The 22,149-nt window shown below is 37.0% G+C and overlaps 1 protein-coding gene across 9 annotated transcripts in view; it reads right to left on the bottom strand.

Moving 5' to 3' along the window:
* The window catches only part of DOCK7 (dedicator of cytokinesis 7), a 246,694-nt gene that overhangs the window by 69,711 nt on the left and 154,834 nt on the right, over positions 1-22,149 (bottom strand). For 7 of the 9 annotated variants that reach the window (XM_055235422.2, XM_055235423.2, XM_055235424.2 and 4 more), the window contains 8 exons: positions 21,988-22,077; positions 20,942-21,037; positions 18,104-18,244; positions 17,897-18,010; positions 16,243-16,413; positions 12,613-12,752; positions 6,420-6,589; positions 4,970-5,124 (listed from right to left, as the gene is read on the bottom strand). In XM_055235422.2, coding sequence (XP_055091397.1) covers positions 4,970-5,124; positions 6,420-6,589; positions 12,613-12,752; positions 16,243-16,413; positions 17,897-18,010; positions 18,104-18,244; positions 20,942-21,037; positions 21,988-22,077 — 1,077 coding nt within the window. Of the gene's footprint in view, positions 1-4,969; positions 5,125-6,419; positions 6,590-12,612; positions 12,753-16,242; positions 16,414-17,896; positions 18,011-18,103; positions 18,245-20,941; positions 21,038-21,616; positions 21,653-21,987; positions 22,078-22,149 lie in introns of all 9 variants that reach the window. The other 2 variants (XM_055235417.2, XM_055235418.2) reach the window with 1 other exon arrangement.

Genomic DNA, 22,149 nt, shown 5'->3' with positions numbered 1-22,149 from the left:
TAGTGGAACTTTACAAGCTGATTTTCAAATTTATATAGATATACAAAGGGCCAAAAAGTAGCCAAGAAAAATTTTAAAAATGTATGACTTTCTCTACATGGTAGACCATATAGAGGCAGTACTTCAGAGACATAGGGAAAATATTCTTTTAATAAATGGTGCTGAAATAATCTGGCATAATATGCAATATAAATAAATAAATAAATGAACCTGGACTCCCAACTTATACTGTATATAAAAAAATCTATTTCAGGTAGATTTTAATTTTAAAATTAAATGTAAAAGGAAGAACAAAAAAAATTTCGAATGTAACATAGAATACCTTCAAAATTCTGAAACAGAAAAAAATTCCTTAAATAAGATACAGAAAATATTAGCTGCAAGGCTAAATTTAAGTATATTAAAATCAGGCATTCTAGGCCGGGCATGATGGCTCACGCCTGTAATCTCAGCACTTTGGGAGGTGGAGACAGGCAGAATACGAGGTCAGGAGATTGAGACCATCCTGCCTAACATGGTGAAACCCCATCTCTACTAAAAATACAAAAAATTAGCCGGGCATGGTGGCGGGCGCCTATAGTCCCAGCTACTCAGGAGGCTGAGGCAGGAGAATGGTGTGAACCTGGGAGGTGGAGCTTGCAGTGAGCTGAGATTGTGCCACTGCACTCCAGCCTGGGCGACAGAGCAAGACTCTGTCTCCAAGATAAATACATAAATAAATAAAAAGTAAAATAAAATTAGGCATTCTAACCACCAAATTCACCATTAAATGGGTAAAACAACAAGCCACAGAGAAGAAATATTTGAACCACTTATAACTGACAATGGACTTGATCTAGTACAAAGTCCTAAAAATCATTAAACAAAAGCAAACAACCAAATGCAAAACAAGCAAAGAACTCTAGACACTTCACAAAAGAGAATCCAAATGGTCAATCACACATACGGAAAAATGCACACCTCATAAGTCTTCGGGGAAATAAAAGCTAAAATGAGATTCAACTATAAATGACCAGAAGGCAAAAATTTAAAAATCTGACAATTCTCTAAGTATTGATGAACATGTGAAGGAATGAGAACTTTCATATTATACGTGTTTAGTATAAATTAAGGTACGCCCTCTGGAAAACAGTTGGCCATTACCTGGTATAAATTAAGATACCCATGGTCTATGACCCAACAAATTCCACTTCTAGAAAATACCCTAAATAAAAGTATATATATGCATGCAGGATATACGCAAAAGAAAGTCTGCAAAATTGCTATTTGCAATAACCAAGGACCAGAAACCATTCATGCACCTATCAATAGAATGGGCAAATAAACTGATTTATAGTTAGACAATGGAATATCATACTGAAATGAAAATCAGTGAATTACAGCTACATTTCATAACATTAATGAATACTAAAAACATAATATAAAACTAAACTACAGTATTTTGGCAGGGCATGGTGGCTCATGCCTATAATCCCAGCACTTTGGGAGGCTGAGGCAGGTGGATCAACTGAGGTCAGGAGTTTGAGACCAGCCTGGCCAACATGGTGAAACCCCATCTCTACTAAAAATACAAAAATTAGCCAGGCGTGATGGCAGTCACCTGTAATCCCAGCTACTCGGGAGACTGAGACAAGAGAATCGCTTGAACTTAGGAGGCAGAGGTTGTAGTGAGCCAAGATCGTGCCACTGCACTCCAGCCTACCTGGGCTACAGTGCAGGGCTCCGTCTCAAAAAACCAAACCAAACCAAACAAACAAACAAACAAAATATATATATATATAAAATATTATAAACTATAGTATTTTAAAATGCAAACTTAGATGGTAAAACTATCTATCTATACATTTTTTTGAGACAGAGTCTTGCTCTGTTGCCCAGGTTGGAGTGCAGTGGTGCAATCTCGGCTTACTGCAAACTCCGCCTCCCAAGTTCAAGTGATTCTCCTGCCTTAGCTTCCTGAGTAGCTGGGATTACAGGCACCCACCACCATGTCTGGCTAATTTTTTTGTATTTTTTAGTAGAGATCAGGTTTCACCATGTTGGCCAGGCTGGTCTCGAACTCCTGACTTCAAGTGATCTGCCCACCTTGGCCTCCCAAAATGCTGGGATTATAGGTGTGAGCCACCATGCTTGGCCTAGATGGTAAAACTCTAAACAAAATTATGCAATTATATCATTAATCAGGACAGTGAGAGTTTGGTGGGTTGCTGTGGTTGAGAAAGGGCATGCTAAGAATTTCTGGATGGTAGCCAATGTTCTTGTTTTTGACCTGAGTGGTAATTACAAAGCTGTTTATTTTCTAATGTTTTAAAACCTCATTCATTTATGTTTTATGTACTTTGTCATATGTAGTATACTTCACAAAAGAAAAGTTAAAAAAATAAAAAGGTTAATACAATTGAGAACAATGGTCATTCTCAGAGGAGGGAGAGATCAAATTGAGGAAGGCCATTGGTAGCTTCAAACGTTACCAGGCTGTAATGTCTGATTCCTTAAACTGAGCAGTGGATATGCTGCTGTTTACTTTATTATTACATTTTGTACATGTACTTTATTGTATTATTTTATAGGTAGAATGTCACCAAAAGTGCAATTGATAAAAAAAATGTGATACACTGGAATTCATTAAAAACTTTCACACTTCAAATGACATCAAGAAAGTAAAAAGATAATCCATAGGAAGGGAGAAAGTATTTGTAAATCAGATAGCTGATTATTTTACAAATCCAGAATACATAAAGAACTCTTAAGAAATCTTAAAATAGCAACCTTTTTTTTCTTTTGAGACAGGGTCTTGCTCTGTTGTGCAGGCTGGAGTGCAATGGCACAATCTTGGCTCACTGCAACCTCCACCTCCCAGGCTCAAATGATCCTCCCACCTTAGCCTCCCAGGTAGCTGGGACTACAGTAGACACATGCCACCATGCCCGGCTACTTTTTGTGGTTTTGGATAGAAACAGAGTTTTGTCAAGTCCCCCAGGCTGGTCTCAAACTTCTGAGCTCAAGCAATCCTCCCACCTCAGTTTCCTAAATTTCTGGGATTACAGGTGTGGGCCACTGCACCTGACCAATGACAAAAGATTTGAATAGACTTTTCTCCAAGGAGATATACAAAACAACGTGCCAATAAGCACACAAAAAGATGTTCAACATCTGTAGGTTGTTAGGGAAATGCAAATCAAAACTACAGTGAAGTTCCAATTTACAATCACTAAAGGTGTCCTAATCAAAAAGATAGATAATAACAAGTGTTGATGAGGATTTGGAGAACAGAAATTATTATTCATTGCTGATGAGAATGAAAAATAGTACAGCCACATTCGAAAAAAAAAGAGTTTAGAAGTCTCTAAAAATGTTAAACATAGAAGTACCATATAATCTAGCAAATCCACTCTTAGGTATCTACCTAAGAGAGATGAAAACATATGTGGACACAGACTTGTACATAAATGTTCGTGGCAGCATTATTCCTAACAGCCCCAAAGTGGAAATGATACAGCTGTTCATCAACTGACAAATGGATAAACAAACTTTGGTGTATCAATACAATGGAATACTATTTGGCAATAAAAAAGGAAAGAAGTATTGATACATACACAACATGGATGAACCTCAAAAACTTATGCTTAGTGAAAGAATCCAAACACAAAAGATCATATAGTAAATAATTTCATTTATATAAAATGTCCAGAATAGGCAATTCTATACAGATAGAAGTAGGTTAGTCATTCTCTAGTGCTGGGGTAGGAGTGACTACTAGTAGGTATAAGGAATCTTTTCAGGGTGTTGGAAATGTTCTAAAATTAGCTTGTGGTGATAACTGCGCAACTCCGTAAATATACTAAAAACCATTAAGGTATATATACTTACAACAGGTGAATTTTTGGATATGTAAGTAATATCTTAATAAAGGTATAAAATTGTCAAGTAGGGCAGTTTCCTTAAATATTACTGCATTTTTCTGCAAAAAAATATCATTTAAAACCTTTAGAACTTGATCTTGCTCTATTGGCAATTGGTTCCTTCCTGCCCTGATCCTTCTGCCTTTAAGAGGGGGAAAGTTCAGGGGCATAGTAAATATCAAGTGTTTTCAAAACATAAAAAAGTATAAATCTTCACAGATTAAAAAAATCCTCAAATGACTGAGAATCTTTCTTAGGGCTGATAAAGAATAAAACGGGTTTAAAAAAATTAAGAAATGAACTATTCCAAAGGATTATAAATCATGCTGCAACAAAGACACATGCACACGTATGTTTATTGCGGCACTGTTCACAATAGCAAAGACTTGGAACCAACCCAAATGTCCATCAGTGATAGACTGGATTAAGAAAATGTGGCACATATACACCATGGAATACTATGCAGCCATAAAAAATGATGAGCTCATGTCCTTTGTAGGGACATGGATGAAGCTGGAAACCATCATTCTCAGCAAACTATTCCAAGGACAAAAAAACCAAACACTGCATGTTCACACTCATAGGTGGGAACTGAACAATGAGAACACTTGGACACATGAAGGGGAACATCACATACCGGGGCTTGTTGTGGGGTGGGGGGAGGGGGAGGGATAGCATTTGGAGATATACCTAATGTTAAATGACGAGTTACTGGGTGCAGCACACCAACATGGCACATGTATACATATGTAACTAACCTGCACGTTGTGCACATGTACCCTAAAACTTAAAGTTAAAAAAAAAAAAAGAAATGAACTATCTATAATGAGGCAATTTTCCAAATTCTGAATGACAGAATACAGGGCTTTCTCCCATAAACCTTGAGGTAATCATTTTTAAAACTGTTTGGTAGAAGACAGTTAATATTCTGGGAACTTTAATGTTTTCATAAATAAAACTGAGCACTTTTGCATCAGCTGATACAATCATCTCATATATTTAAGAGCATATCCTAGTAAATATTTGTCTTTCTAGAAAAAAAAATTCTGTAGGAGGATTGTTTTTACCGTTGACGCGAGGAGGAAACTGCCAGGCCTTGTTAGTTGAGGGACCGATGTCCCTGCGATTGCCATGGCAACGGTCTGGCTTATCATACTTCCACTCTCACTTTCATAATCATCAGTGGCTATACAAATTGGTCTTCCTCGTTGATTGTGAGTTTCTAAAGAAAAATAATCCAAAAAAATAAATAAAACTGTTTAGCTGAACTAATTCTTTTTCCTATTCTCCACTATTCTTTAAAAGAATAACCTGTTAACATGTAATAGTTATTAGATTTACTTCTTTTTTTTTTTTTTTTTTTTTTTTTTTGAGACGGAGTCTTTCTCTGTCCCCCAGGCTGGAGCGCAGTGGCGCGATCTCGGCTCACCACAACCTCCACCTCCTGGGTTCACGCCATTCTCCTGCCTCAGCCTCCCGAGTAGCTGGGACCACAGGCGCCCGCCAACACGCCCGGCTAATTTTTTGTATTTTTTAGTAGAGACGGGGTTTCACTGTGTTAGCCAGGATGGTCTCGATCTCCTGACCTCGTGATCCACCCGCCTCGGCCTCCCAAAGTGCTGGGATTACAGGCTTGAGCCACCGCGCCCGGCCCAGATTTACTTCTTTTAGATAGTATTTTAAATATCTTTAACAGTAACTCATTGCTATGGTAATAATTTATAGTTTATAAAGAACATTAACTTGCTAGTCAAAGAAGATATAAGAATATAAACATTTCTGCCTTCAGGTAAGGAAATTCATTTTAGTGATCAAAATACTAGAAAGACTGCTCAACAATCAGTCTCTTAAAGGCAAATAGTTGGTTATCTTTGCAACACCAGCACCTGTCGAAGTTCTTAATACACATTAGATACTCAGGATTGTTTCTGTTTTACTAAAGTGGAAGCTATCGGGCTAATTGCTAGTTTAAATTCCCTCATTTGCCCTAAAGAAAATACTGTTGCAAACTAAATTCTGTATTTAAGTAAATTCTAAATATGGAAAGCAAGAGCAATAAAACTCTGTAGGTTCTAGTTTTGAAGAAGTAATACCACTTCAACTTATTAACCTGGTGTTAGCAATAAATATAATTCCTGATATTCAAGTGAATATTCATTTCAATTTTATATACATGAATCAAGTCAAAACTGACGGTGGTAAACATCCGTCAAGTTTTCTTATATTTTTTCAGATGTATACTGCATGTTCACACAAACATTTCCTAAAATGTAGGTACAGAATTGCTATAAAATCATTATTTTTAAATTCATCATAAGAACTACTTAAAGCAATCTTACACTGAATTCTCTCACACAGTCAAAGGTTTTCTGGCAATATAGTTAAATATTTACAGTTTACTTTTATCAGTGCACAATTCTTATTTCCCTAAAATAAGATCTTCATCCTTGAGATATTTTCTAATACTTTTAAACACTGAGCTTTGCCTTTAAAATTTGTCTTAATTATACTACGTACCTGTAAAATCATACAGCTGAGGTACAGTTTCCATGATAATACCAATCAGAGGTAGATACAACATGGCCACTCGAGCCTTTATCTGGGGGTCAGAGTACCGCGGGTCTGAGTCGTGACTGGAGAGTAAATTGTGTACCATATTGATGACTTTCTTATGCAATCCAAACAGTCTATTTAAAAAGAAGAAGACAAGAAAAAGCAGTAAGGCCACAGAGATTAGCTAACATCTTTAAAACAAACAGTAAGTCATGGTATTGAATAAATTTTGTTCAATTTCTTACCTTTGTCATATATTTGCATGCATGCCATTCCTATAAAACATTTCTCATTTTAAAATAAATGTATAAAAATGTAAAAAATGTGTAAAATAAGAATTGAAGAAAAGGAAATGCTATACAAATTCACTTAGAAGTAAATCTGAATATTTTTATATTAACTCCTTATTAGTGTATTTGAATATAAAGAAACTAAGACTACTTATAGTTACATTTTGAAGCTAAACAAGGTAAATTTTAAAATGCTGTAAATGTTATTTCATCAAATCAGATCTTTTCACGTTTACCAAAAATAAATTATTCCCTTTTTCTGAAAGAAAAATCCCCTACCTAATGGATTATGTAGCCCACAGGCTGGGGTTGCCTTTGACATCTCTTTTTAAACTGCACTTCTTTACTAATATACCTCATTTGGGCCCTTACAACTTTTTTAGACTCCCAATCCCCCTCAGTTTCAAATGGGCTAATACACTAACAAGGGTCACTTTCACTTAAACATTTTTGTCTCTTCTTAAGCTGACAGCACTTTAACTATGCAAACCATTCTAATTTAAAATTCATCTACTCCAACTTTAACTGGCCCTTAATGCTGCATCCACTAGTAGTTTCAGATCTCACTCTCTCTCCTTAAGCCTCTTACTATCAATCACAACAGAAGACCTTACTTCCAACTTAGGAAAGAAGAGCATTCTGAATTTGCTCTGGCCAGGTCTTTTAACACAATTCCATCTTTATAGCTCACAAATAGTCTTTCCTTTTTGTCTCAGAAAAAGTGTACCTTCTCACAGAAAATAATTTCTCCATATGTTCAATGAACCCCATCTTTTTTCAACAGCTTCAATGTCTCCCCTCGTTAGGTTCTTCCCTTCTTTCTTCAAATATGCCTTTCCTATCTTGAAAATACATCATTACTTTAAAAAGTTGAGATTAGAAAACACGTAGTCTTCTTCCAGAGCCCTTGATTGTATCTGCCATTTTACAAAGCTGTATGTGAAATCTAGATGGAGATTCTTTCTTCTTTCTTCCAGTTCTTTAATCATAAAGTATACTTTTATAGAGGCTTAAAACACATGAAAGCAAACAGCTGAGAGATGGCCACACACTCAGACTACAACATCCAGAAAGAGTCTGCCTGCACTTGGTGCTTTGCCTGTGAGGTGGCACCACTGGGCCTTGCCTGCACCAGCTCGCTCAGAAACACAACTGTGACAAGATGATCTGCCTCAAGAGTTATGCTCACCTGCACCCCTGTGCCGTAACTGCTGCAAGAAGTACAGCCACAAAACATGCCGCGCCCCCAAAAGAAGGTCAAATAAGACACCTCCCCTGGCTCCTCCTTCTCCCACTGGGTGGCCTCCTGCCCAAGCCCCATGGCCCTGGGGCCTCAATAATGTTTCCCTTTTACTGACTAGTGGGTATATGGAGGGTTGGTGGGTGGAAAGTATACATTTAAACGTTGCCAAGAACCACATCTAGTGAACCTATCTCAGATCTCATTCTCCAGCTCCACTTGACACTTTGTCATCTTATATATTCTCTTCTCAGGATTTTCTCCAGTAGTTCCCGCCTTCCCCAGATTCCCCATCATTATTCCCAGGACTTAGATTCTGGCCAATTGCTTTTCATGTTCTCCTCTTTGACTTCCTGTATCAGCACTAATGATTGCCAAAGGTATTCCTTATCTCTCAGCAGCTACCATACTCATACTTCAATCTATCTAAACTCTATCCACCTGTCTTCATAAAGCCTTTTCATATGCTTACATTGCTCAATCCCATTCAGTTATTAAATATATATTAATACAAGATCTGTAATATCCTATTCTAGATGTTGAAGATAAGACATTCCCCATTTTTAAGGAGCTCACTTTAGCAAGAGAGAAACAGACACAAAAATAATAATTCTTCGATACTTCAAAGAATTCTTCAATTCTTTATAAATGCTACAATAAAGGAATATAAATCCTCTCATCTTCTAAAGAACCATGTACTACAAAACTAACATTTAATCATAGTGTACTGTTTTGCAGTATTAACTTTCTAATTATAATGAAAGTTTCTAAAGAGCAAATCTTTCATTAATTATAGAACATATTATTGCCACTTAAGGAATTATTCTTGATCACATAGCAAGCATGTGGATTAAAAGACAAACATTCCTCTCACGGATCTCTCTAAGACAATGCTGCATATAATCTATATACCTCCCAAGACAGTAAAATTTAAAGATGAGATATGAGTTTCTTAAAGTTAATCATTCATTCATCAAATTAACATACATTAGCAAGTGTCCACTTTGTGCCAGACATAATACTAAGGCACTGGGAATACAGTACTGAACAAGAAAGACAAGGTGCCTGTTCTCATGCTCTCACATGCTCACATTCCACTGTGAGAGGACAGATCATAAACAAGCAAATTTCAGATAAGTGCCTTGTAGAAACTAAAGCACGGTTACATGGCTAAGAATGATTGTGACAAGGGCAACACGGCTGTTAGTTATAACACAGAGTCTTGCTCTGTTGCCTAGGCTGTGGCGTGATGTAGGCTCACTGTAACCTCCGCCTCCCAGCTTCAAGTGATTCTCATGCCTCAGCCTCCCGTGTAGCTGGGATTAGAGGCAAGCAGCACCACGCCCAAGTAATTTTTGTATTTTTAGTAGAGATGGGGTTTTACCATGTTGGCCAGGCTGGTCTCAAACTCCTGACCTCAAGTGATCCACCCACCTCAGCCTCCCAAAGTGCTGGGATTACAGGTGTGAGCCACCATGCCAGGCCTATTTATTTTTCTTGAGACAGGGTCTCAGTCTGTCACCCAGGCTGGAATACAGTGGTGTGATCATTGCAGCCTTGACATTTTGGACTTAAGTGATCCTCCCTCCTCAGCCTCCTGAGTAGCTGGGACTGTAGGCATGCACCACCACGTATGGCTAATTAAAAAAAAATTTTTGGTACAGACAGGGTCTCACTATGTTGCCTAGGCTGGTCTTGAACTCCTGGACTCAAGCAATCCTCCTGCCTCAGCCTCGCAAAGTGTTGGGATTACAGGCATGAGCCTCTGTGCCTGGCCAGCATGACTGTAATTTATGTTAGGTGGTCAATGAAAATCTCACTGAGAAGATGCTGTTTGAACAGATACCTGAAGAACCACAAGCATATGTGAACATCTCACGGCTGTTCAACATTGCTTCAAGAGAAAAATCCAAGTGCAAACGCCTGAAGGTGGGAATGAGCTTGGCGCATTAGAGAAACAGAAAGTAGGCCAGCATGGTTAGATCTTAGTATATGAGGAGGAAGAGAGTGGCAGGAGTAGACAAGAGCCAGATACACAGGGCCTTAAGAACCTCTATATGGCAACTATATGCAAGACTATCTTGCAGTCATGAGAGGCTCCAGTCTTAGGATAAAGCTGACACTTCTAGCAGAGGTAAGAAATGTAAAGAACTGGAATCATGATGGTATCACTGAGCTGATGATATTACTGTGCTAAAAACCTATCTTTCTGGCGGTTTATCTGTTTGGAGCCCCCCCTCCCTCTATATCAGGGAGCCGTTTTCTTATTTATTTCCTCTTTCTTGCCTATTAAACTGTCTGCCCCTTAAAACCAAAAATATTAAATAATAAATAATAAAAATCCTATCTTTCTTCCAATTTTGAAATAGTAAATTTCCTTCCTTCAATAAAGCCAGCTGGAGGAAGAATTTTCTACTTATTGTTAACCAAAAACACCTTCATATACCAACTAAAAATACTGAAAATACAGATTCAAATGAGTGAGCTATACCAGTTATTTTAAAAAGCTAGTATGTTTAGATAAGTTGTTTTTAGTGGTTTTTCCCCAAATAACAGATTACTTTATTATTTTTTTAATGACATCATAGCCATTTGTCAAATGGCAAAATACAAAAGTGGCACTAAGCAGGGGTGGAAGGCCCAGAGTTTCACCCATTTAGTTTGCCCTCTTATACTCCAAAGTCTGCACACACTGCCCACCCCAATCTACACAGAAACCCATTAAGCACCTCTTCAGGACCCTACAGTTCTGTTTAGAACACAGAGTGAAAAACTACTTCTTTAAAATAGATTCCAAACTTAGGAAGTTGCCATTACAAAAAACACACGTCTTTCACTTGCAGATCTGGCCTTTCACAATTTATTCGGTATTGACTATGCCCCGACATACTGCTAAGAACTTGATATACCTTCTCTTTTATTCATTCAATAAATATATCAGCGGACCCTTGTAAAAACCTATTTAAAGTATCTCTTTTTGTTCTCTGGAGGTATTGCATGAGGCTAAACTGCATTATAAACTTCTATTATTCCTACTACGAAAAAAAAATTTTAAGCCATTATTACCCAAATGAGTTATGGTCATACTATTAAGATGGACATACCCCATATGAGATGCTGGACCACAACATATCAAGCTTTTTTTTTTTTTTTTTTGAGATGAAGTCTTGCTCTATCACCCAGGATGCAGTGCAGTGGTGTGATCTTGGCTCACTGCAACCTCTGCCTCCCGGATTCAAGCAATTCTCATGCTTCAGCCTCCCGAGCAGCTGGGATTACAGACACAAGCCACCATGCGTGGATAATTTTTGTTATTTTTAGTAGAGATGGAGTTTTGCCATGTCAGCCAGGCTGGTCTCGAACTCCTGACCTCAAGTGATCTGACTGTCTTGGCATCCCAAAGTGCTGGGATTACAGGTATGAGCCACTGCACCTGGCTACATCAAGCTATGTCTATAAATTCAAATCATCAGGTCGGTGCTGTGGCTCACGCCTATAATCCCAGCATGCTGGGAGGCCGAGGCGGGCTGATCACTTGAGGCCAAGAGTTGGGAGACCAGCCTGGCCAACATGGCAAAACCCCATCTCTACTAAAATTACAAAAATTAGCCAGGTGTGGTGGCATGCGCCTGTAGTCCCGACTACTCAGAAGGCTGAGACAGAAGAATTGCTTGAGCCTGGGAGGCAGAGGTTACAGCGGGCTGAAATCATGCCACTGTTGCCCACCCTGGGTGAGGGTGACAGAGTGAGACCCATTCTCAAAAAAAACAAAACAAACAAAAAATCACATCATCAGACAATATACTTTTCTAACTACATCAATTTCCAAACATCCTTTAAAAATGTACACAACTTTGGAAGTTTTTAAAACCTAAAGATATTTGTTTATAGGGCAATTTTTGAAATAAAATGCTACATAGTATGATGGCAAATTATAAATTTTTGGCCAGGCACAGTGGCTCACACCTGTAATCCCAGCACTTTGGGAGGCTGAGGTGGTGATCACTTGAGGTCAGGGTTTGAGACCAGCCCGGACAATATGGTGAAACCCCATTTCTACTACAAAAAGAAAAAAATTGGCTAGGTGTGGTGACGTGTGCCTGCAGATCCAGCTTTGGGAGGCTGAGGCAGGAGAATCGCTTGAACCCAGGAGGCAGAGGTTACAGTGAGCTGAGATCCTGCCACTGCACTCCAGCCTGGGTGACAGAGCAAGACTCTACCTCAAACAAACAAACAAAAAAAGATAAATTTTCCTGACAAGGAATCAAATAAAATACCATTTTCCTCAAATGACAAGCATTTACTTTATATCAATAAATCTATCTACTAATATGCGTAATTTGTTTTATATACTATTAAGAAGAAAAAGAATGCTACTAAATAAATCATGATACGCCACCAATTTTAAGACAAATCCCAAACTCAGAGGTGACAAAATATGAGAAAAAGTCTTTCATAAAATTGATTAAACAGATAAATAACATAAGTGAGAAACTTAGTGAAGATGGAAGTAGAAAAAGAGTGTGAAAGATTATTCTCCTAATCCTCAGGAAATGTGAGTGGAATACTTCTGTCCACTGTTTAAAATCAAACTCATATTCTACAAGGTAAAAACTGGTCTACTCACCCTTCAGCATCAGGGTCTAAAATGACAGCCAGCTCTGTTAACACAAGTCCTGCCAAATAATGCTGTTGGCGGAAAGGCACAGACAATTCAAACATATTTGCAATCTTTTGGTCTTGTACATTCGTAGAAAATCCAGAACTCTGTTGGAGAGTGAGGCAGAACAAGACTATAACAGCAGTGCAACAAAACATCCTACAGACAGAGCAATATAAGAAATGAAATACTTTTTCCTAGCGTAGTTTATTTTATATTACTAACACCGAAGACAAAGCAACTTTTCGGACTTTTGGGACAGGTAACTATGATGAGATCGCTTTATTAATTACTTTATTATAGAAATTAATCATTGAAAATTATTTTACATTTCCTTCCTCACATATAGTTTCCTATATATTTTCCCCTTTATTCTCTTAGCCACTTTTTAATATCACACTCTGATGGAAAAAAGAAGCAACTAAATCCAAATGACATAGTATGCACTTACCCCAAAGTACAAGAGAAATATTCATAGTCAAGGCTATTGGTTTCCAGAGAAATTCGAAACACCAGTACAATTGTTTTTCACAGAATATACTATCTCTGGAAAATTACCATCACTTTGTTGTCTACTGAGTTTTTTTTTTAACGTCTTAATACTTTAAAATATTATAGCATTCTCCAAGATACAGTCCATATTCAGGACTCATGTGGGGTTTCTTACTGCAACAATGGATTTCACATTTCTCTATGGCGAAATCATCTCCTAATAATATAAAAGTCTTCTTAGCCTTTCAAAAAAGAGTGATGTCTCTGTTATCTAAAAGAATCTGAAAATTATGTAGCTAGCTGAGAAATTGGGCAACAAGATAACAGAAGAAATTCTATGAGCATTTCCTGGCTGAAAGAGATGTTCAGTAAGGAATTAGATATAAACAAATATGTTTCCTTAAGGGTGTTAGCAACTATATTTATGATTAATCTGTCTTTGTGTAGCTGTATCTTTGGCAGAGGATAGGGAAAGAAAGAAAAAGGCCAGCCTCATCTATTAGATTAAGGGCATGCTAGCCAGACTGAAGAGTTTGTGGAAAAATAGGCTGATCCAGAAGATTTTTTTACAAAGATAAAATGAAAAGTTGTGGGTACTCTTTGATGTTTTCTAGTCTTTCTAGCTGAAGTTTAAATTTTGTTCTTTAAATCACGCATATGAGATATCACCTACAGAATCCTATTCAGGAATTAAATATATTGAAAACAAAATTAAGAAGTATTAAGATTAACTTTCACTTTAGAAATTAAGAGCTTAAAAAAAGTAGCCTCCTTGCCTCAGAAATAATACAGTAGAAAGAGTATTTCACTGGACAAAGGAAAATATAGGCTTCTCTGATATTAAAACCACAAAATCTCTTTTTTTGTGTGTGTGTTTTTATTTATTTTTTTAAATTTTTATTATTATACTTTAGGTTTTAGGGTACATGTGCACAATGTGCAGGTTAGTTACATATGTATCCATGTGCCGTGTTGATTTCCTGCACCCATTAACTCGTCATTTAGCATTAGGTATATCTCCTAATGCTGTCCCTCCTCTCTCCCCCAACCCCACAACAGTCCCCGGAGTGTGATGTTCCCCTTCCTGTGTCCATGAGTTCTCATTGTTCAATTCCCACCTATGAGTGAGAACATGAGGTGTTTGGTTTTTTGTCCTTGCGATAGCTTACTGAGAATGATGTTTTCCAATTTCATCCATGTCCCTACAAAGGACACGAACTCATCGTTTTTTATGGCTGCATAGTATTCCATGGTGTATATGTGCCACATTTTCTTAATCCAGTCTATCGTTGTTGGACATTTGGGTTGGTTCCAACTCTTTGCTATTGTGAATAGTGCCGCAATAAACATACGTGTGCATGTGTCTTTATGGCAGCATGATTTATAGTCCTTTGGGTATATACCCAGTAATGGGATGGCTGGGTCAAATGGTATTTCTAGTTCGAGATCCCTGAGGAATCGCCACACTGACTTCCACAATGGTTGAACTAGTTTACAGTCCCACCAACAGTGTAAAAGTGTTCCTATTTTTCCACATCCTCTCCAGCACCTGTTGTTTCCTGATTTTTCAATGATGGCCATTCTAACTGGTGTGAGATGGTATCTCACTGTGGTTTTGATTTGCATTTCTCTGATGGCCAGTGATGATGAGCATTTCTTCATGTGTTTTTTGGCTGCATAAATGTCTACTTTTGAGAAGTGTCTGTTCATGTCCTTTGCCCACTTTTTGATGGGGTTGTTTTTTTCTTGTAAATTTGTTTGAGTTCATTGTAGATTCTGGATATTAGCCCTTTGTCAGATGAGTAGGTTGCAAAAATTTTCTCCCATTCTGTAGGTTGCCTGTTCACTCTGGTGGTAGTTTCTTTTGCTGTGCAGAAGCTCTTTAGTTTAATTAGATCCCATTTGTCAATTTTGGCTTTTGTTGCCATTGCTTTTGGTGTTTTAAACATGAAGTCCTTGCCCACGCCTATGTCCTGAATGGTATTGCCTAGGTTTTCTTGTAGGATTTTAATGGTTTTAGGTCTAACCTGTAAGTCTTTAATCCATCTTGAATTAATTTTTGTATAAGGTGTAAGGAAGGGATCCAGTTTCAGCTTTCTACATATGGCTAGCCAGTTTTCCCACAAAATCTCTTAATCTCAATTTATAAAAGAGGACATACATATTAACTGCTACAATAACACTTTTTCATCTACAGAGAACCTACTAGCTGTTGAAGTCAAGTGCCACCCACTGAAAAACCCACCAATTTTCATCTAGTTTCCTTCGGGGTTTCTGGATACAAGAGAGTTAAGCAGGGCTTTGTCATGCCTCCACTGCAGTTTGACTTCTTTCTCTGTTCAATTATGCTTCCTTTCACAGGTACTGATCTCTAAAACACATCTTGCATTTGAAACTCATTCTTGGTGTCTGCTTCAAGAGAACCCAATTTGTGAAAACATCTAAATTAGTGAGTTTATTTAGGTGAATTCATTCACATGTGCATTAAGTCTATGAAAGGAATATAAAACGGTGGTTAAGAACTTGGGCTCGGCCGGGAGCGGTGGCTCATGCCTGTAATCCCAGCACTTTTGAGAGACTGAGGCCAGCAGATCAAGAGGTCAAGAGATCGAGACCATCCTGGACAACCAACATGGTGAAACCCCGTCTCTACTAAAAATACAAAAATTAGCTGGGCGTAGTGGCGCACACCTGTAGTCCCAGCTACTCGGGAGGCTGAGGCAGGAGAATCGCCTGAACCCTGGAGGCGGAGGTTGCAGTGAGCCGAGATCATGCCACTGCACTCCAGCCTGGGAGAAAGGGCAAGACTCCATCTCAAAAAAAAAAAATAGAACTTGGGCTCTAGAACAAAGCCTTGGTTCAAAGCTTGGCTCTGCCACTTTTTACTCAGAGACCTTTCTGTGTTTCTGTTTTTCTAATCTGCAAAATGGGTATAATAACAGAACTTGCCTTCTTAGAGTTATTCTGAGGATTAAATGACTTAATACTTACAAAGCACTCAGAACTGAGCCTATCATATTCAATAAATGTTATTTTTTCCGTTGTTTAAAATTATTCTTCACAAAAGTGACTTTAAATACATGTATATTCACACAATTTGCATACCTGAGATGTTGCAGAAGAAACAGAAGGTGATGGAGATGCAGGTGGAGTAAGTAAGCTGCAGGGTAAGTTTAATGTAACATAGTGCTCATGACTGCAGATGATTCGCAGAAAATCCAGCCTCAAGGACACCAGAACGCTTGGATTCGGTAATGAGTAAAGCTTTGAAGACACCTTGTAAGCAATGCATAAGTAAGAGAACACCAGTTGAATCTATTATTTCTTTAATACTAATACCAGAATGGCAAATTAGAATTAAAGAGGTAGTACTTGGTATCCAGTTTGGGTTTTGTGGCTTAAGTAACAGTATCACCTTTTTCCAGAGTTACCGCTAAAATTAAAAATTTTAAACTATAAGGTTTACTATATAAACACATTTGACTAACCTAAAAGCCACATTCTTGTATTTCCAATATAGCATCAATATTTCTACTTCTCATAAAACAGGGAAAACGTATATCACCAAAATAACTTCATATTACTTCCTTCTTAAAACAAATGATCAATTCTTTTTATAGCACTTTGTGCTTACCTGTATTTATAATTTGTCTGTTTTCTCAGCAACATCATAAGCTACTTGAGGAGACATACTATAAACTGATTTAATAGCTTTAGTGTCCCTACAGCTTAGCTCAATGTTTGACAAATATAGGAGATCAATGCTTAAAGAATAAAGACAGTACAAGTTCTGGTAGCAATAGTACATAAAGTTTTGGGGGAAAGGTAAAAATGATACATATCGTGTTGCAAGTATTTCCATGTGGGTGAGTGCCCATGCAGTTTTAACTTTTCTATTAGAAGACATAAACAATAAAGGCATCCAACAGAATATTCAAAATTCTAAATATTAGACTGCCAAGTAGAATTCTGGACTATTAGTTCCCCAAAACTAATCTGTAGACCAGTTTGAGGTGCTTCACAAGCACTGTGTGCTCCTCACCCCCACCACAATAAGTTTGAACTTCTCAATAATTCTGGGATGGGACTCAGAAATATGTATATTTTTAAAGCTCCTTTAAAACGTAATTCTGAAAGGCTTATACAGTTTACTACCAAAGTGGCCCAGCAGAACCAATAACTAATGTTTTCGAGAAGGCAGACTTCACTAATCAGTTGATAAAAATTTTAAAACAAAATCAACTGTGTGGAAAAGTTCCAGGATGCTTTTAATTTTGTAAAGTCAAGATAATGAACAACATTTGGCAAATGGGTAAACATCTGTCCATAATTCCAAACTCTACAATGTCCAGGGCTGGATTAGGAGGAATACCCAGCAAAATGAAGTTGCTTTAAAAATCACTCAAGATACAAAAGTCCACTCGGTATAAATGCTCCACTTGCATGACATCTTGAGACTGCTTTACATGACTACTGACTTGATGGTATGATCCAGAATGAGAATTAAAGAGTCATGAGTAGGCCTGTATAACTCAAGGAAATACTGGCTGTACTGATAACAGCTTGCCACAGTCCTGTGTCCTGATAAAACAAGTGTAATTTACTTTTGCCTTGCTAATAAAAATATGCTGCTTTGGCTACTTTTTGTTTTAACATCAGTATATAAATGTGCTCTTAAGGTCTCTTAGCTCTAACTTTGAAAAGAACTAACATAGTATTTAAATTAGTTGATTACTAATTATTCTGAACTATGTATTACCTGTTTATAGCAGGACTTTATAAGGCTAAAAACAAATCCTCTGTCCATAACAGACAACAGATCATTGAGAAAGAATGCAAGGCTTGTATTGAGTCTCTCAACCATTTCTGTGTCCTGTGAAACAGAATATAAAACAAAAACAAATTAAAGTATGATAGCTTAATCTGAGCTTGAAAGAGAGCTAAGTGGGGAAAAAGTTATCATTACCTTCTGAAATCGTGAAACTATATCACTAGCAATCGTGCTGACAAGAGCTGCAATGTCATCCATGAAACGTTCTGGAAAACGACTTTTCCTTGGAGCATCAAGTTTATCATTAAAGTATACATGGTGCACCATGCTCTTTACCTGAAAAAAAGATATAAATTATTAATTTCCTATGAATATATTTAACAATTACAACAACTCTAAACACTTGGACTATTTTTAAAATATGGCATGTAATTTAACAGATGACTGAAATATTTTTAGCTTCTCAAATATTTTTTAAAGTTCCCTATGATGTTTCATATTTGCTTAAAAAAAAAACACCACCATATTACCTTCAGAAAATTATGCAGGACAAAAAAATTCTGTGTATGTCAACAAAAAAAAATTTCAACCTTTAAATTGTTTTTTTTTTTTTTAAATAAAGAAACAGGGTCTCACTCTGTCACACAGGCTGGAGTACAGTGGCATGATCACAGTTCACTGCAGCCTCCAACTCCTGGGCTCAAGTGATTTGCCTGCCTCAGCCTCCTGAGTAGCTAGGACTACAGGTGCACACTACCATGCCCAGCTAATTTTAAAAATTTTATAGAGACAGGGTCTGGCTATGTTGCCCAGGCTGGTCTCAAACTCCTGGCCTCAAGTGTTTCTTCTGCCTCGGCCTCTCAAAATGTTGGGATTACAGGCATGTAATCTATCACATCCAGCCAAAAAAAGTTTAATTAAATTTTTCCAAGACTCAATAATTTTGCCATTCCAAAGCTCCCAAATTCTAAGCTTTGAAAGGTTAGAAACCCTGTCTTCACTATAGTATCCTCAGTAGCTAATACACAGATGATGGCATATAGTGGGAATACAATAAATATGAGGACTATATTGTATTGTATTTGTATTGAATATTGTGCAGATTCTTTATTATAACACTGTGGTAATGGTAACAAAGAGTTTTAAACTTTAAATTCAGGGAAATTGAAGCTAAAGTCCTAAACTTAATATAGAGCACGGCCAAGTTTTAAATTGCAGTCTTTTGACTATTTTGTATTTTAGAAACCTGAATATATATGTAAGACTACTAAAAAACACTCAAAATTACAATTTTTACCTTACAAGAGAAGCAGAGATGTACATGAATTACAAAGTTAAGGTTTATTTTCTAGAAAAAAAATGAGTTGTCACTTTTATATATAGTCCCTGATTTGTTTTTTCTGTAGATTATTAAATCTCTAGAAGAAATGTTTTCTTACCCATAATATAGGTAACATTCAATGCTGAGGACCACCCTATGACATACTCTGGAAGATCCTTTTCTCTTTTTTGTTGTTTTGTTTTATATTTTTTTACATACTTCTTTTTTGGAAGAAAAAGTTTCAGCGATTTCAGCTTTATAGAGGCTGAAGACGAAGGTGAAGATGACGGTCCCAAGTGCTGAAATGCCTGAGTTTTAATTACAGTCCTGCAACCTACAAGCTGTGCATACTAAGACAAGTTAGTTAACTTCTCTGTGCCTTAGTAATACCTAGGCCACAGGGCAGTACCAGCATATTGTGCCCACTTGATAAATGTTTGTTGCCTTTGTTTACATATGTGTGTGTTTACATATACAAGTTTATATGTACAGGTGACCCTTGAACAGCATGGGTTTGAACTGCATGAGTCCACTTATATGTGAGTTTTCTCCCACCTCTGCCACTCCTGAGACAGCAAAACCAACCCCTCCTCTTCAGCCTATTCAATGTGAAGACAATGAGGATGGAGACATTTATGATGATCCACTTCCAATTAATGAAGAGCAAATATATTTTAACTTCCTTATAATTTTCTTAATAACATTTTCTTTTCACTAGCTTATTCTAAGAACACAGTATATAATACGAATAACATACAAAATATGATTATGTTACCAGTAAGGCATCTGGTCAGCAGTAGGCTATTACTAGTTAAGTTTTAGGTAAGTCAGAAGTTATATGCAGATTTTGACTGTGTGGGGGAGTCGGTTCCCCTAAACCTCATGTTGTTCAAGGGTCAACTGTTCATATATATGTATTTATTAATTAAAATATTAATTCACTCATTTTAAAAGTATCACTTACTTGATTAAGCAAAAAGTACTTAAAAAAATTTAAAGAGACAGGATCTTGCTCTGTTATCCATGTGGAGTGCAGTGGTGATCATAGCTGACTGCAGCCTTGAAATTCTGGGCTCAAGCAAGCCTCCCTCCTCAGCCTTCCAAGTAGATGGAACTACAGGTTTGTGACACCAGGTTTAGCTAATTAAAAAAAAATTTTTTTTGGTAGATATGGGCTCTTGCTATGTTGCCCAGGCTGGTCTCAAACTCCCGATCTCAAGTGATCCTCCTGCCTTGGCCTTCTAAAGTGCTGCGATTACAGGTGTGAGCCACTGCACCCAGCCAGTACTGCTGTTTTTTTTATTGATTGTAACTGGCATTTCCCTAAGAGTTTACTAGCCATAATAATAGCAGTGGGTATCTATAAAGCTCTGTCTTTGGTATAAAATCTACAATACTGTCATTATACACTTCACGTATAATGACCAGCAAAGAATGTATCACAAATTTCCTTTGAAAATATAGCTAGCTTATGCAAACATCCCTGAGAAAATAAGAGTTAAAATGAGCCTCACTCTTTATAATTCCACCTAAACTGTGTTGAGTGTCCACAGTGTTTATTTAGAGATGTAACACATGTAATTTTGTCTTAGAGGCACATGGAAAAGCGTAAGATGTGCAACAGAGAAAGATTTCTAAGGTAACAAATGAGCTAGCATAAAATTGTTCACTAAGAGAAAAAATATTAAAGAACGTGCTCAGTTTTTGCTCACCATTAATTCAAAAAAGAACCAGGCTTGTTGCAAAGCTGATTCCCGAACGCTGCCACTGCAAACAACCCACTGCAAAGCCAGCTCCTCATGAAAAAGCTATCCAGAAGTAAATCCAAAGTTATTATCAAAGTCAAATCTGCTGATAACATAAACCAAATAATAATGCAAATACAAATGAAGATATAATGAGAATAAGCAAAATAAGGCACGTGAACCATTCAATGATGCACTGAAGACACCCATTAACGAAACGGCTATTTATGCATGTAAGACAGTGGTATGTGGAACAGCTGAAAAAATTACATATTATCTTGCAGTAAAATGTAATTTTAAAAGGACAGGTAGAAGATAGCCTCCTAAATTGTACCTGCAAACAGAAACTAGACTAAAAACTTACAGTACAGTAATATTTTGTTTGTATCTTAAGTACATTTTTAAACATATGCAAATACACACATGAACTTTGCTGGTACAATTTAGGAAATACGTTTTAAAATTTAAACTTTGCTACGAGCCATTAATTTTCAAGTTTTCAGGTAAGGTCTTTTTAAAAAAAAATTGCAGAAGATTTCTGCCTTATAATGGATATGCACACAAAGCACTTGCAAAGTAGTGTATATTAATATGAAGGACTAACAAAACTGTGCATAAGGGAAGCAAATCAACATATCTTACTAAGAGTGACAATTTTTCTAACTCATCTTCCTTTCCCTGGAGATTTAAAACACAAAACAGAAGCAGTTACAGAAACAGAATTAAGAGCTGATACATTTTTTTGGTACTAAAATTTGATGATCAAATTTGAATTCACTAAATTCTAAAAATAGTCAATCCCAAAGATATAAACATTATCATAATGTTAAAAAAGTATACATTGACAAGGTATGCCCCAAAAGGCATCAGACAAGCAATGCTTGCTCAGATATATTTTTAAGCACAATGCAATTACTGTAAGTATCTCATACTGGTTATGTAAAGAAATCTTACATCTATTTAACTGGTGAAACTATTTTCCCCCTCTATGAATTGTCTTCATATGAATCTACCTTTTTAGTTGGTAAGCGTCCCGTTAATGTTTGTAAGAAACTTGACGTCTCTGTGTGCGAAGACATACGATTACAACTTCGATCCATAGCCTATGGAGTGAAGATGAATGAATGACGAGATAACATTAACGTTTGCAGTGGATGACTTTGCAGCTGATGGAT

This window comes from Symphalangus syndactylus, chromosome 19 (assembly GCF_028878055.3).
Source record: "Symphalangus syndactylus isolate Jambi chromosome 19, NHGRI_mSymSyn1-v2.1_pri, whole genome shotgun sequence".
Taxonomy (NCBI): Eukaryota; Metazoa; Chordata; class Mammalia; order Primates; family Hylobatidae; genus Symphalangus; species Symphalangus syndactylus.
The sequence above is the reverse complement of the archived record's forward strand: the minus strand, read 5'-3'. Positions and strand labels throughout refer to the sequence as shown.